At 41.2% G+C, this 12,279-nt stretch overlaps 1 protein-coding gene across 6 annotated transcripts in view; it reads left to right on the forward strand.

The window, feature by feature from the left end:
* Window positions 1–668: 668 nt before the first annotated feature.
* The window catches only part of CCDC149 (coiled-coil domain containing 149), a 52,627-nt gene continuing 41,016 nt past the window's right edge, over window positions 669–12,279 (forward strand). For 2 of the 6 annotated variants that reach the window (XM_042808170.1, XM_042808171.1), the window contains exons 1-3: window positions 670–881; window positions 10,163–10,324; window positions 10,863–10,901. In XM_042808170.1, the coding sequence (XP_042664104.1) occupies window positions 834–881; window positions 10,163–10,324; window positions 10,863–10,901 (249 nt within the window). In that variant the 5' untranslated portion in view covers window positions 670–833. Of the gene's footprint in view, window positions 882–1,023; window positions 1,557–10,162; window positions 10,325–10,862; window positions 10,902–12,279 lie in introns of those variants that run through there. The other 4 variants (XM_042808172.1, XM_042808173.1, XM_042808174.1 and 1 more) reach the window with 4 other exon arrangements.

Below are 12,279 nucleotides of genomic sequence, written 5' to 3' on the forward strand. Positions count from 1 at the left end.
CGCTAGGGAGACCTTATTGCAGCCCTTCAATATGGAAAGGGGACTTACAAACAAGATGGGAGAGCGGCCTTTTTACCAAAGCCTGTAGTGACAGGACAAGAGGCAGCAGTTTTAAACTGGACGAGGATAAATTTAGACTGAATTTAAGGAAGAAATTTTTTACCATGAGGGTGGTGAGGCACTGGAATGGGTTGCCCAGAGAAAATTGTGGATGCCCTATCATCGGACACATTCAAGGCCAGGTTGGACGGGGCTTTGAGCAACCTGGTCTGGTGGCAGGTGTCCCTGCCCGTGGCAGGGGGGATGGAACTAGATGATCTTTAAGGTCCCTTCCAACCCATTCTGTGATTCTATGTTAAAATCTCTATTGCAATACAGTACCCTGAAGCCCACCCTTTCATCGACAGTTCTACTGGTACGTGTGGCTGTTCAGCACCCGGGCTGGCAGCGGAGCCCTGCCGTTATTTAGGCGGAGGTTGTATCAAGAGGAGGACCCTTCCCTGGGCCACGCACCCCGGACACCCGCGCAGCCCTCAGCAGAGCGGGTCCCGCCGTGCGGTGTGCCCCTCTCCCCCTCCTGCCCGGCTCTGCCGGGTGCTTCGCCGCGCGGCGGCGGGCAGGGTCCCGGCACAGCCCGGCGGGCAGGGCCGCTCTAGGCCGCGGGCGGCGAGTAGGCGCCGCGGGCCCCGCTCCCGCAGGCCCGTGCCCGGGAGGCGGCTGGGCGGCCCCGGCCGGTTGGCAAGAGGCGGCCGCAGGCCCCGCCTCTCCCCGCAGGCTCCTCGGCGGAAGACCGGGGCGGGCGGAGCCGCTCACCGCCGCGGCCCGCCGGAGCCATGAGCTCCCACCGTAGCGAGAGCGACTGGCAGGGCCTGGTGAGCGAGGTGAGGCGGCGGGGCGGGGGCAGCCCCGGGGCCGGGGCCGGGGCCGCAGGGGGAGAGTGACGGGCTGGCCGGCCACGCCTCTTGGGGGAACTGCCGGGCCGCGGGCCATGGCTGGCGGGAGGGGATCCCGACCCAGCCCGCGGCCGAGAGGGGCCCCGGCCCCCGCGGGTGGAGCCGGCGCGGGGGGGGCACGGAGCCGTACGGCCGCGTCTGCCGTGGGGCACAGCCCTTCCCCGACCCGCCCTCACGCACCCGTCCACGGCAGCTAAACACCGGCGGCAAGCGTCTGCCAGTCTCTCGCGTGCGTGAACTGCCGTGGGGCCGCCAGGAAACTGGAGTTTAGGCGCCGAGCCTGCTGTTGGCGTGAAATCGCCAGGGATTCCCCCACCCGCGGCGATGGGGCCGAGGCCTCGGGCCTCGCAGCGCAGCGGGAGCGGCGGGGGTGACGGGTCTGTCCCTGGGCGTTCGCTCCTCTGGCATGCGCTTTGTTTTCTTGCTTCACTTGAAACACGAGTGAAAGGGTTTTGAGAGCCGTGGTGTCATTTATAAAATGGGAGGAAAATCTATTATAGCACCGTGGCCATGAGCTTCAACAGGTGGAGGGTTTTCAGAACACACGAGTAGAAAATCTTATGATCTACTATGTCCGCCTTAAGAGAGCCATGATGTTTACAGGTACGTTTTCATGTAGGACAAGGAACCAAACTCAAAACAACTTCAGGTCGGTATAATTTAAAGTAATACCACCAAAATCAAGTCTATTTAATAGGCAGACCCCTGAAGTTTGAAGTAAATTGGCATGCTGACTCTTGCATTGCGTTTTGCATTGCATTAATTTTGCATATGTATAAAAAGAGTATTTTTATGTTTACTGCTAGCAAACAAAACTTCTGTGCAAATGGCATAGGCCTGGATCAGCCTGACTGAATCTACTGTTGTGGAGTATGATGCACGCAGTTTAATTCCTCTGATTTCAGCAGGGCTTTGCCTCCGTTATGTGAGCATGGCTTAAGGCCCTGACCTGTCAAAAAGAAGCATGAGTTCAGGGTCCTGAGCCTGTTGCTTCTCCTGGTGATTTCGGTGGGAATTTGTGTGGGCCTAGATCTGTGCTAGTACAGTACAATCAGAATTTGAGTCTACCTATGCATGCAGTGCTTGCAAACATACAAAATAATCTGGGAAAAAAAGTGAAAAGTGCACTTTTAGTAATATCCTGATAGTACAGTATTGCCTCTGACATCTCATTTCCCAAATGGAGTTTTATTTTGGGGTGGAGGTGGTGTCACATGGCAGGGAAGGGTAAGAGAGGGAAGCAATTCATGAGGTGTGTTCAAAGAAAATGTCCCTATTCTTGGCTTTAAAAAGTCATTTAGAATTACTTTGGAACTTTTTTACTTTTGATATGATTTAACCTAAAAAAATCCTGAAATTGAACACTTACTTTGGGTTTAGGGGCTTCTTGATTGTAGAGAAGTTTAATGACTGTGCAAAGCTACATTCTTGCAAATACTTAAGCATACATGTAATTTCTTTTTTTTCAGGAACAATTAGAGGCCTAGTGATTTATATTCCATTTTTCCTTAATTTCTCTCTGTTCTCACAGCAGGTTTACAACCTGTTTTTCTGCATGAAGTCTGTAGCGCATGCTATCAGGGTATAAGCTTCCTTCTTTTGCCTTCCTATTCCTTTGGCTGTTGTGATTAACTTCGTGCAATTTACCCATTAACTCCAACATCCTAATGGGTATGTGAGAAAGTGGCTCTAACTTCTGAAGTAACTTCTAATAAGTTTTTCCAGTTTACTGTATCCCCCAGTGATACAGAGCTTCTCCAGACCTCTTAGTTTCAGTGTCTGCCAGGTATTTTAAGTTTTGTTCTCTATGTATTTTGGTAAACATTTTGAAGTGCTTTCAAGATACAAGAGAACATAGGCAGGAAAAGACATGGTGCCTCTAAATGAACACTCTCATTTTGCTGATGCTGGACAGTTAAAACATAGAATGGGGTTCAAAATCTTGGTGTAAAAGACCAGAAGCTGGTGGGTCAGATCCACTGTCGTGTTCTTTTTAATTTTCACAAGCTCAGTCCTCCAAATTTGAAAGCTAGGAGTAATTGATATATCAATCAAACCGACTGTAATAGTTTTAAAAGTGCAGGTGTTAAGAAGAGTGGTAAGATATATTTTTGGTCCTTATATATACATACACAAACACTTAAACACACAACTGTATATTTTTGTAGTTTGGCTTTTGATTCTGTATTAGATAAAAAGAATGCTTGTTTTTTTGGGTGTGTTCCAGTCTTTTTATGTATTTACTCTTCTTTTTCCTTTTGACTTTTGTTCCATTTCAGTGCCTTTTGCTCTGTATTCTTTCACATATTTTTCTCTGCTTTTATTATGCTCATCACTGACTTGTTGCTTGTTCTTTTGCCTCCATGTTCATGTATTCTTCCAGTTACTCTACAGCCACATGCATTTCAGGCCTAATGTGCACTTGGTACTCAGAATGATCTTTGCACAACAAGCGCCTTGAATGTTCTTTAAACTAACTCTGAATAGGATGACATAGGAAGGAATACTAGGGCAAAGCCAACTTAGCAAATACTGAAGAAGCAGAAAGAGTCATTATTTCCATTGGTAATATCACAGACTGAATGCAAAAGAACAAACTTCAGGAGTGAGAATCCACATAAATTTTGCTCATTCTTTAGATGGGTTAAAGTAATGATGGTGGATGAATATATATATATATATATATATATATATATATAAAGTACTCTGTTGGGTTACCACATAATTTTTGCTTGGAGTCTGGGTTTTTGTCTGACATTTACCTCACTGAATGACCCGTGTTTAGGATATTGAAAATCCAGTGTAAAGCTGTAGGATGAAGACCTGATCAGTAACTGCTTGTTTGACACAAATGAAACTGAGCCATAGCAAGAACTTTCTTGCTGGCTGGACTGAGGTGGTAGCCTAAGTCCTCCAGAAATAAATGATCTTCATAAATGTCAAAATACTATCCCAAGAGTATGGCCCATTCCTTTGAATATGCATTTGAATGTCTCTTATTTTAAAAAAAGAAAATCGTTGTTGCAAACAGAATACCTCTTCCATATGGAAGAGGTTGAAAACAGGAAAGTGTGACAGTTGTTAGTTGCTTTGCTGAGTGCACTGCTAGAAAGCAGTCATGGAAGGGTGGCTATCCTGTACTCTTTGCTGAAGAGGACAGAATTCCTGAGAATAATTTTGGTCACTAAAATCTTGGTTGCAGTGTTGTTTGTTTGCTTTCAAGTGTTTTTAAATGTCCATACTTCCTTCTTAGCCTAACAACCATGTTTGTGGATATGCTAAACTGCTGACTTACACAAACTCATGTAAGTCAACTTCTTGGAAGGTCAGTTTTCCTGTTTCTATAAGGGAGATGAAACATAAATAAATCCCATGAGTATGAGTGAAAACCATGATACATGAACTTTGTTCAAGGAATAGTTGGGGGCTTCTTTTTAAAGGTTATAGAAGCTTCCAACTCTGTATGTTGTGCTGTGGAGATGGGTGTGATTTCAGTTTTTGCCTGAATTCCATGTAATCTATCTTGGAATAATTTGATCTAAGGGTGATGACAGAATCGGTGATGAAGAAAGGAGTAGGTGGTAGCATGATCTTGGGCTGGTGGGATGAGTTGAATAGTACTGAGAGGTCATAGGGGGTAGGGAAAACCCACTTTTGCATAATCTGCAAGGCCACCTCTGTCCTTACTTTAGAGAGATGACTTCTATGAGATCAGTCTCCTTTCTGCTGAAGTCAGTGAGTGTGCTTCCATTCACTTCATTGAGAGTTGGCACTAGTCCTAATTTAATACTGCTTGGAGAATGTGTAGTTTTGGCAGTGTTTTCCACTGGAAGCAAGAAAGGATTCCTAGGAAACCCATAAAACTAAAGTGGTTGTCCTCCATCATTTCTGCTAGCTTCTCCTTCTGATTTGCCAACTTCTAGAACGAAATCCAATTTCAAAATGCTTTTCTTTGTCACCTCTCACACATTAGAGCATTTACTGTATGCTATTTACGGCTACTCATATGTGACTGTGCCTGCTAACATCAGTTTGAAGAATTTTAGTCTCCATTTAATTTGTGATTCTCAAGAGGTTATTTCTTGATTATTAGCTGTGTATGGTCTTCAGTACCACAGAGGGAAGTGATGTGCTTGTGCTCTTGAGCTCCCTTTCCTAGTAACTGCCAACTTAAAACTTGGAGAAAGAGTTTTGGGGAATTATTTATCAAACATGCAATTATTGAGCAGTAGTTCTGGTTGAAATAGTTAAATGTTCCAGACAGGAGTTCTGAATAAGAGTGAGAAACCTAACCTGCTTGTAATTGGCAGAGCATACCTTTCCCATTGGTTGCACTTTTTTTTTTTAATGTGGACAAGAGAGAAGAGGAAGGAAAATTAGTGGTATTTTCATAGTTATAATATCTCTCTAACTTTCTTTCATGTTGTCTTTTCAAACAGTGTGAAATGTAATTCACCAAACCTATGTGAGGGGACACCACAGGCTTTGGATCCACCAATTTCAGAGCTTTTCTAAACATGGGCAAATGCAGGTGGCTGCAGGGAAGAACAAAGTGAAGTTGGTCCCTAGGTGTTTGTTTTGGCATCGTGATGGCTTTGTCGTTTGGAAAAGGAAGTGGAAATGCTAAAAGAGCTGGCACTGTGACTTACTGCTCTCCAAAGTTCTCAGGGAGCTATGGGAGAGGTGCTAGAGACCTGCCTGCTGGGCTTTCAGGCAGCAAAACAAGTGTTTGCTTCTAATACTTCCATATTCCAGATTGGACCAAGATACCCACAGGGATATTGAGCAACAAACACAGAGAAATTAATAATGTAATCTGATGCACAGCATACAAAACTTTTAAGGGCTGAACCATATCGCAAAATAGTGTTATTTTGACTAATCAAATCAAATGATGGTAGTTCCTAAATGACCAGTGAAGATCATGTGGTGTAATATTGTCATCAAGACAAGACGTGGTGTTCCGGGGAGCTGCTCATATCACTTATATCATCAGTGAATGATACCAGCTTGCTTTGTGTTTCAGCAGTCAGGAGGTAGCTAGTGAAGCAAGCGCTGGGCATCAGGAAAAGCAGAGTTGATATTGTAGGATAAAACCAAGGACACGCCATTGTCTCAGGTTTTATCAGAGATGAGGACATAAGATGTCTGGCAAATGGCCAGTAATTGTGTATTTCTCTGGGTTTGAATGCTTAACTCTTTCAGATAAATTGAACAGTTTAATCTGAAGTCAAGGGCATCAACATTACTGAAACACAGTCAACAAACACCCCGAATAGTGACGTTGCAATACATTTTGGGACTCTTCAGTTTGGCATTTCCACAACAAAATTGCCTCCAAGGGTACAGTGAGGAGAAGTTTGATAAAACTCCAAATAGCTCTTGTCCAAAAGATGGCGAGTAGGGTTCATGGCTTCTCTGAGAGCATGGTGGATGATAGGTTTCCAGGCTCATATACAATGTGGTGGCCCATCGGCAATTGGGAGGGCACTAGGTCCTGGAGTGTTGAGAGAATGCAGAATATGATCCACAGTGATTCCAAAGCACAGCTTGGAGATAGTAACTCTGCTTTTGCCCTCGGAAAATTATGTATTTTCCTTCCTGGCACTAATTGCCATTAAATACTCAAGTATAGGCCAGCAATTTGCTCAAATGTAAAAGAAATTACTTTGTGATAGGAATTCAGTATGTTTGTTGGTTTAAAAAAAGAAAGTCTAAGACCTTGACAGTGTTCCAGCTTCATCAGATTATTAGACCATGTCTACGGTGTCATTAATGAGATCTATCCAGATTTGTCACTAAAAATAGCAGTGGACAAATAGTAAGTGTTCAATGTAGAGGGTCACCTTGGAGCAGTTACACTCTCCTATAATGTCAGTCACTTTTTACTCAATTTGACTAAAGTAATTATCTGGCTGTAAAGCAGTACAGGCAGCAATGTAGGATGTCATATATATTCCTTTAATTATTATGATCTTCCTTGTAGCAATTATAATTTGCTTTATTGCAGATAACAGTGAATTGGTAGATAAAAGTCACTAGGCAGATATGAAAAGTTGTATGTTGTAGCTTTTACATTGAAAGTGTAGCAGCTGGTTCTTGGTTAACTTTGTGTTTTAAACTCAAAGATTATTTTGGAACCTCAATTAAAAAGAAATAAAAGACGATAAGAATATTTTGTAGTAACTATAGTGCATAATAGAATTCACTTTGTCTTGTTGATAGACAGTATGCAAGACATAGGCTTTCCTTCAGTTGCAGAGGAAGAAATCTCTATATGAGTGCCAGAAGCATCTATTGACTTAGACTATATGAGAAAATTTTTCTTATTGCTTGCATTGCTCCAAAAAGACTGTTAAACTCCTATATTCCTTTTGACAGCATACCAATTTTGCTGCACTTATTTGTCTGTATATGGGAAATTGTTGGTGGGACACAGGTGTTTCCCTGAGTAGAATAAGTTTTTGGTGTACAGTTGTTAGGTCAGTTTATGGTCCCTATCAGTACTTTTTTTTTTTTTTTAATAACATTCCGAAGCATATATACTGAATAGCCTCTTTAAGGTCTGTCTTTGTATAATTTGTTTTTCCTTCGAAAATAGTAATGGGAATTTGAAACAGAGCTCTGTTGAATAATCAAATTCCACAGAAATGCTGTGGCTTTATTGTTTCTCATACCATTAGCCTATGGAAACAAACTGCTATACGTTATTACTATTTTTATTTCATTTATTTGGCAAAGTCAATATATGCAAAACGCAAAAATGGCTTCAGAAAGTCTTTTAGGTGGTCATTTTTATAGTAAAATCCAAACAGTACATTGATGAGAGATGCTGAGCCCCTTCCTTCCCTCTGATACATCATCAGTGTATAATTCATCAAGATAAAGCATACTTTAAACAAGGAGATCATTATTCCTTCTCATTTAGACGCTGTATACAACTGTCCCCACAATCTATTTATAGTTCATTTTCCTCAACCTGGTAGATAATGGAGAATTCCCTTGCCCCTGCCAGTGCTGCTGTGAAAGGTGAAGCCACCATTTATGCTTTAAGGGTGTCCTTTGTGGAGGGCTGCGACTCAGGGCAGAAGCAAGATTTGTTTAGCACTAGGTATGCATTTTCTGCCTGATAAGTATTATTTATTATAGTCTTGTCCAGATGTTCCAGTTAGCTTCCGACTCCCTTGCGCACTGTTTCCTAGAGCAGCGCCCGTGGCAAGGCTGGGAGGTGCTGGCTGGTGGTGTGTGTGGCCCAAGGGGACACGTTTAGCTTCGCCCCCCTCCCACGTGCACACTGTATAGGCTGTTCTGCTCCACGTAGGTGTTGGCTGGATGGGCCAGGTTCTTTCTTCCCGATGGCTAAAGGAACAAGACAAGCTACCGGGTTCAGCGGTTTGAGCTGTTGGTTGGTTGTTTCTTTTTTTTTTTTTTTTTAAAGCGATTGTGAGGTTTGTGTTTACTTGTTTTTATATGCAACTACTGAATCAGATTTATTTAGTATTTAGTGTTTAAAAGCAATTTAGTGAAGGCGTGTTTTAGAATTGACTAAGACATGAGATGCAACTGGAAAAAAAGAAGAGAGATTGTCAGAGGCAAATATTCACTGTAAAGGAAGGAATTATTTTATCAAGTTTGAAGCAGTTTACCGTGTCACTATAATCACTTGCTGACAATATTAAAGTTTAGCTTCTGATACCTTTCAGTGCTTTATCAGGGGACTTGACATTTGTGTAAGGTATCAGTAAGGACATAAGTACATAGGTACATTTGCCTTTGTGGATGCCAAGGCATCATAATCCAGAAAATTTATGGCAGGATTTCAACTTCAGTATTGCCAGAAATGAAATTAATCCAAGGTGGAAGTGTCCTTTTTGAGAGTTCAAATCCTTCTTGGAATTGCTTTTCTCATTCCCTTCCTACTTTTTTGCAGCTAAGCCTTTACCATTTTTGGAAAATATTGGCTGTACTAATATACCAAACTCACTTTTCCCTTTCTCATTGACTTGAAATTGAGGTTAACAAAGTCAATTCCAAGCAAGTAGTACATACAAGTAATGATTTTTGTCCCACAGAACAGCACTGACTTGAACAGTATGGAAGTGCTGATGCTCTTGCTTTGTGCAAGAGCCCATAATGACAAAGTATTCTTGTCAGAGTATATAATGAAACTATAAATTGTTTTCATGACTGCTGTGATATTTGGTCTCTTGCAGAGCACATTCAGAAAGTATTTAGTGCCACGTCTTATGTGACTAACATCAGAAATAGAAATATATACTTTAGCATGAGCAGTGTCAAGTGATGGGTAAGAAGAATCTGCTGATTGGACATCACATTAAGTGGAAAAAAGTTGCCTGAAACTTCTGATAGCAAACATTCAGCCAGTGCAAGAAAGGATGACATACATGTTACTCTCTTCCTCTCAGTGGGGAAAGGCAATGAAGCAGAACAGCTAAGATTTGCAAGTTCTGCTTTGCTTTGTGCATGAGCCCTATGCATAAGAGGCAGTGGCTGGAGGGGAAGGCTTGCCTCTGCCTTCCCTCCCCATTCAGGTGTTTGCAATATTCCTGTATTATTTCCCATTCTTTTGACTCAACAATCATGTGCATTTAGTATCATAGCTGAATTAGTTTCTTTTACCTGTGCCAACAGAGTATCACACTGCAATTGTTTCAGACTCAAGGTAAGTTTTGGTTGCCACTCATGCTACCCCATCTGCTATAACAAGGTCCTGTTTCACTGTCCAGGTGCGAGGCTGAGCCCAGAGGACCTTGCTGGTAGTGGGGAGGATGAGGAGGGAAGGGGGAATGAGGTGAGCAATTCTGGTTGCTGAGAGCTGGGTACAAGTGAAAAAAGGCAGTTTGCAAAGGCTTTTTCCTTCTAGCAGCTTTCTCAGAGCTGTCGGTCAAATTGTGAGGTTCCTCATAGTATTGCGTATGAGGAAAAAGAGGACAAACTTGAATTACTGAATTTTTCTAACTCATAGTGGTAAGGTGAGCATGTGGCCTTACAAATTAATTTCAGGCTTCTGATACAACAGTTTTCTTTCCCGTAATTGTTATGAAACTGAGATGATTTCTGGCAGACTTTGATCTCGTGCAGAGACTCTTCCTCCATCTTTTCAGAGAAAAACTTGAGTCTCTTGAATCCAGTATTGGCTGAGGTAGAAATGGCTTGTTACAATTATGTAATTTTTTTCTCTTCTGCAGTATCTGGTGTGCAAAAGGAAGCTTGAAAGTAAAAAGGAGGCATTGCTAATCCTTTCCAAAGAGCTGGACACCTGTCAACAAGAAAGAGACCAGTACAAGCTTATGGCCAATCAGTTGCGGGAACGGCACCAGTCTCTGAAAAAGAAGTATCGGGAGCTGATTGTAGGTTGTTCTTTATGAATACTGTATAATTGGGGGACAAGGGTGAACCTCAAAAAAAATTGAAAGAAAACCATAATGACTGCTGTAAAAATGTTTAGGTACTTGTTTACAGTAGTCCTGCAGTTGTACAGCCTTGATCATGTTATTACTCATTTGTTCCGCATTGATGAGGTAGTGCCTGTTATATAAGACACAGAAAGACAGTGTGTGCTCAGAGGAAATTAGTTTCAGTCATAATTCCATTTAAAAACTGACTGCGGTATTATTATTCCACAGCAACTTAATGTACCGTTATGAAAAATAATGCAACATAAATTTGTAATGACCTGCTGTTCTAGATATGTAAACAAATCTTCAGTCTTAGACAATTTTTTGAGTTGAAATTAATATAACTGGTATTAATCAAGATGCAGTATTTTAGAAACTATTTTGATAATATTTTAGTCGAAATACATGTTTTAAAATTTGATCCACAAATTTAATATAGTTGCTGGCTTCAGAAATAAGTTGCCAATAAAATATGTCCATTTATTTGTAGGATGGGGATCCATCCCTTCCACCTGAGAAGAGGAAACAGGTAGGATTTATTTTTCAGCTGACATTATTTATCTGCTACAAAAGTACTTTGCAGAAGTGTGAAAATATTAGCTAAGAAATCTGGTAAAAAGCAAGCATTTGTATCTGTTGAAAAGCTCAGTCTTTAAACTGTGGATTCTTGTACTTTTGTCTAAACATGTTTCACTCTGAAATATCTGAACTATCATTAATTAGAATATATGGTTATTGCTTTTATGTTCACCTGAGACTGAAATTGATCAGTGTATGGAGACTTGAGGTTGTTCTCTTTATTGTTTATCCTTCTTGTATTGAGTCCTAAAATGGGCTTCTGACAGGACTTCTTGTACATAAAAACAATCTGGAAATGCACTGTCTGCATTCCATAATTGTTAGTTTATTTGTTGTGAGTAGTGTTTTCCATTAGGTACTCTCCCAGGTCACTTGGGCTCTAGGAGTTATAAATGGTAAGAACCATGGTAATTGCATTTTAGGATTCCCCTGAAAAACTTTTTGCCTGCTTACTTTTTTTTTTTTTTCATTCCCAGAGATCCACATAATGTGTCCCTCATGTGGAGTGTTGGTTGTCATATCTTAAAATTATCAAAATTTTTAGAGAAAAATGACACCCAAAATACAATATGTGAGGAGGGGGAGGAGGACAACACAAAAGAACAAAAATTGTTACTGCAGTTGCTAGTCCTGCAAGTCTTTTAACCATGTTTAGAAAATGGTTATTGCATTCTCTTAATGGCTCAGAAGTTTTACTGATCATCCTTTCTCTGGGAACTTCCATGCAGTTCTTGCTATTTTCTTAAAATTTTAGGGGCTTATGGTTTTGGTTGTTTTAAACTAAACTTTCAGAGGCAATATAATTACTCCTTCAGACACTTAAACAAATAGCTGCCAAGGAGTCAGTGGCTCAGTGTAGAATCATTTAACTTCCTCATTATTTAGCATAGTTTATTTGAAATTCTGTTATTTCAGCAGAGTTCTAATAAAAGTTTATGACCAGAAATAGGTTTGTGCATTCCGACTACTAAAATTGGAATTGAAGAATATACAATTAAAAGGGAAAAAAAAATGCAGTATATGGGTCATTATAGAGATAATTTGGAAGGGAGATTTGCCATCCCATGGATGTTGTTCTAATTCATCTTCCATCTTTCAAGACAAATAAATCTGATACTTGTTTCTAAAATACTAGCAAAATTTCATCTAAAATCAGAAGCTATGATTATATAAAGTTTTGGTAAATCTTACCATGGTAAATGCATGGAAAGCCATTTAATAATCTAGCTAGGAGTCTTTTTTTTTTCTGAGGAAGGTATGTGTTCATGCTGGGTAACAGTGAAAGGACGAAAATCTTGTTCTCAATTGGGGTCATTTATAGGTTTCCC

The sequence above is a fragment of the Tyto alba genome, unplaced genomic scaffold, assembly GCF_018691265.1.
Source record: "Tyto alba isolate M040663 unplaced genomic scaffold, T.alba_DEE_v4.0 Super-Scaffold_6, whole genome shotgun sequence".
NCBI classification, from domain to species: domain Eukaryota; kingdom Metazoa; phylum Chordata; class Aves; order Strigiformes; family Tytonidae; genus Tyto; species Tyto alba.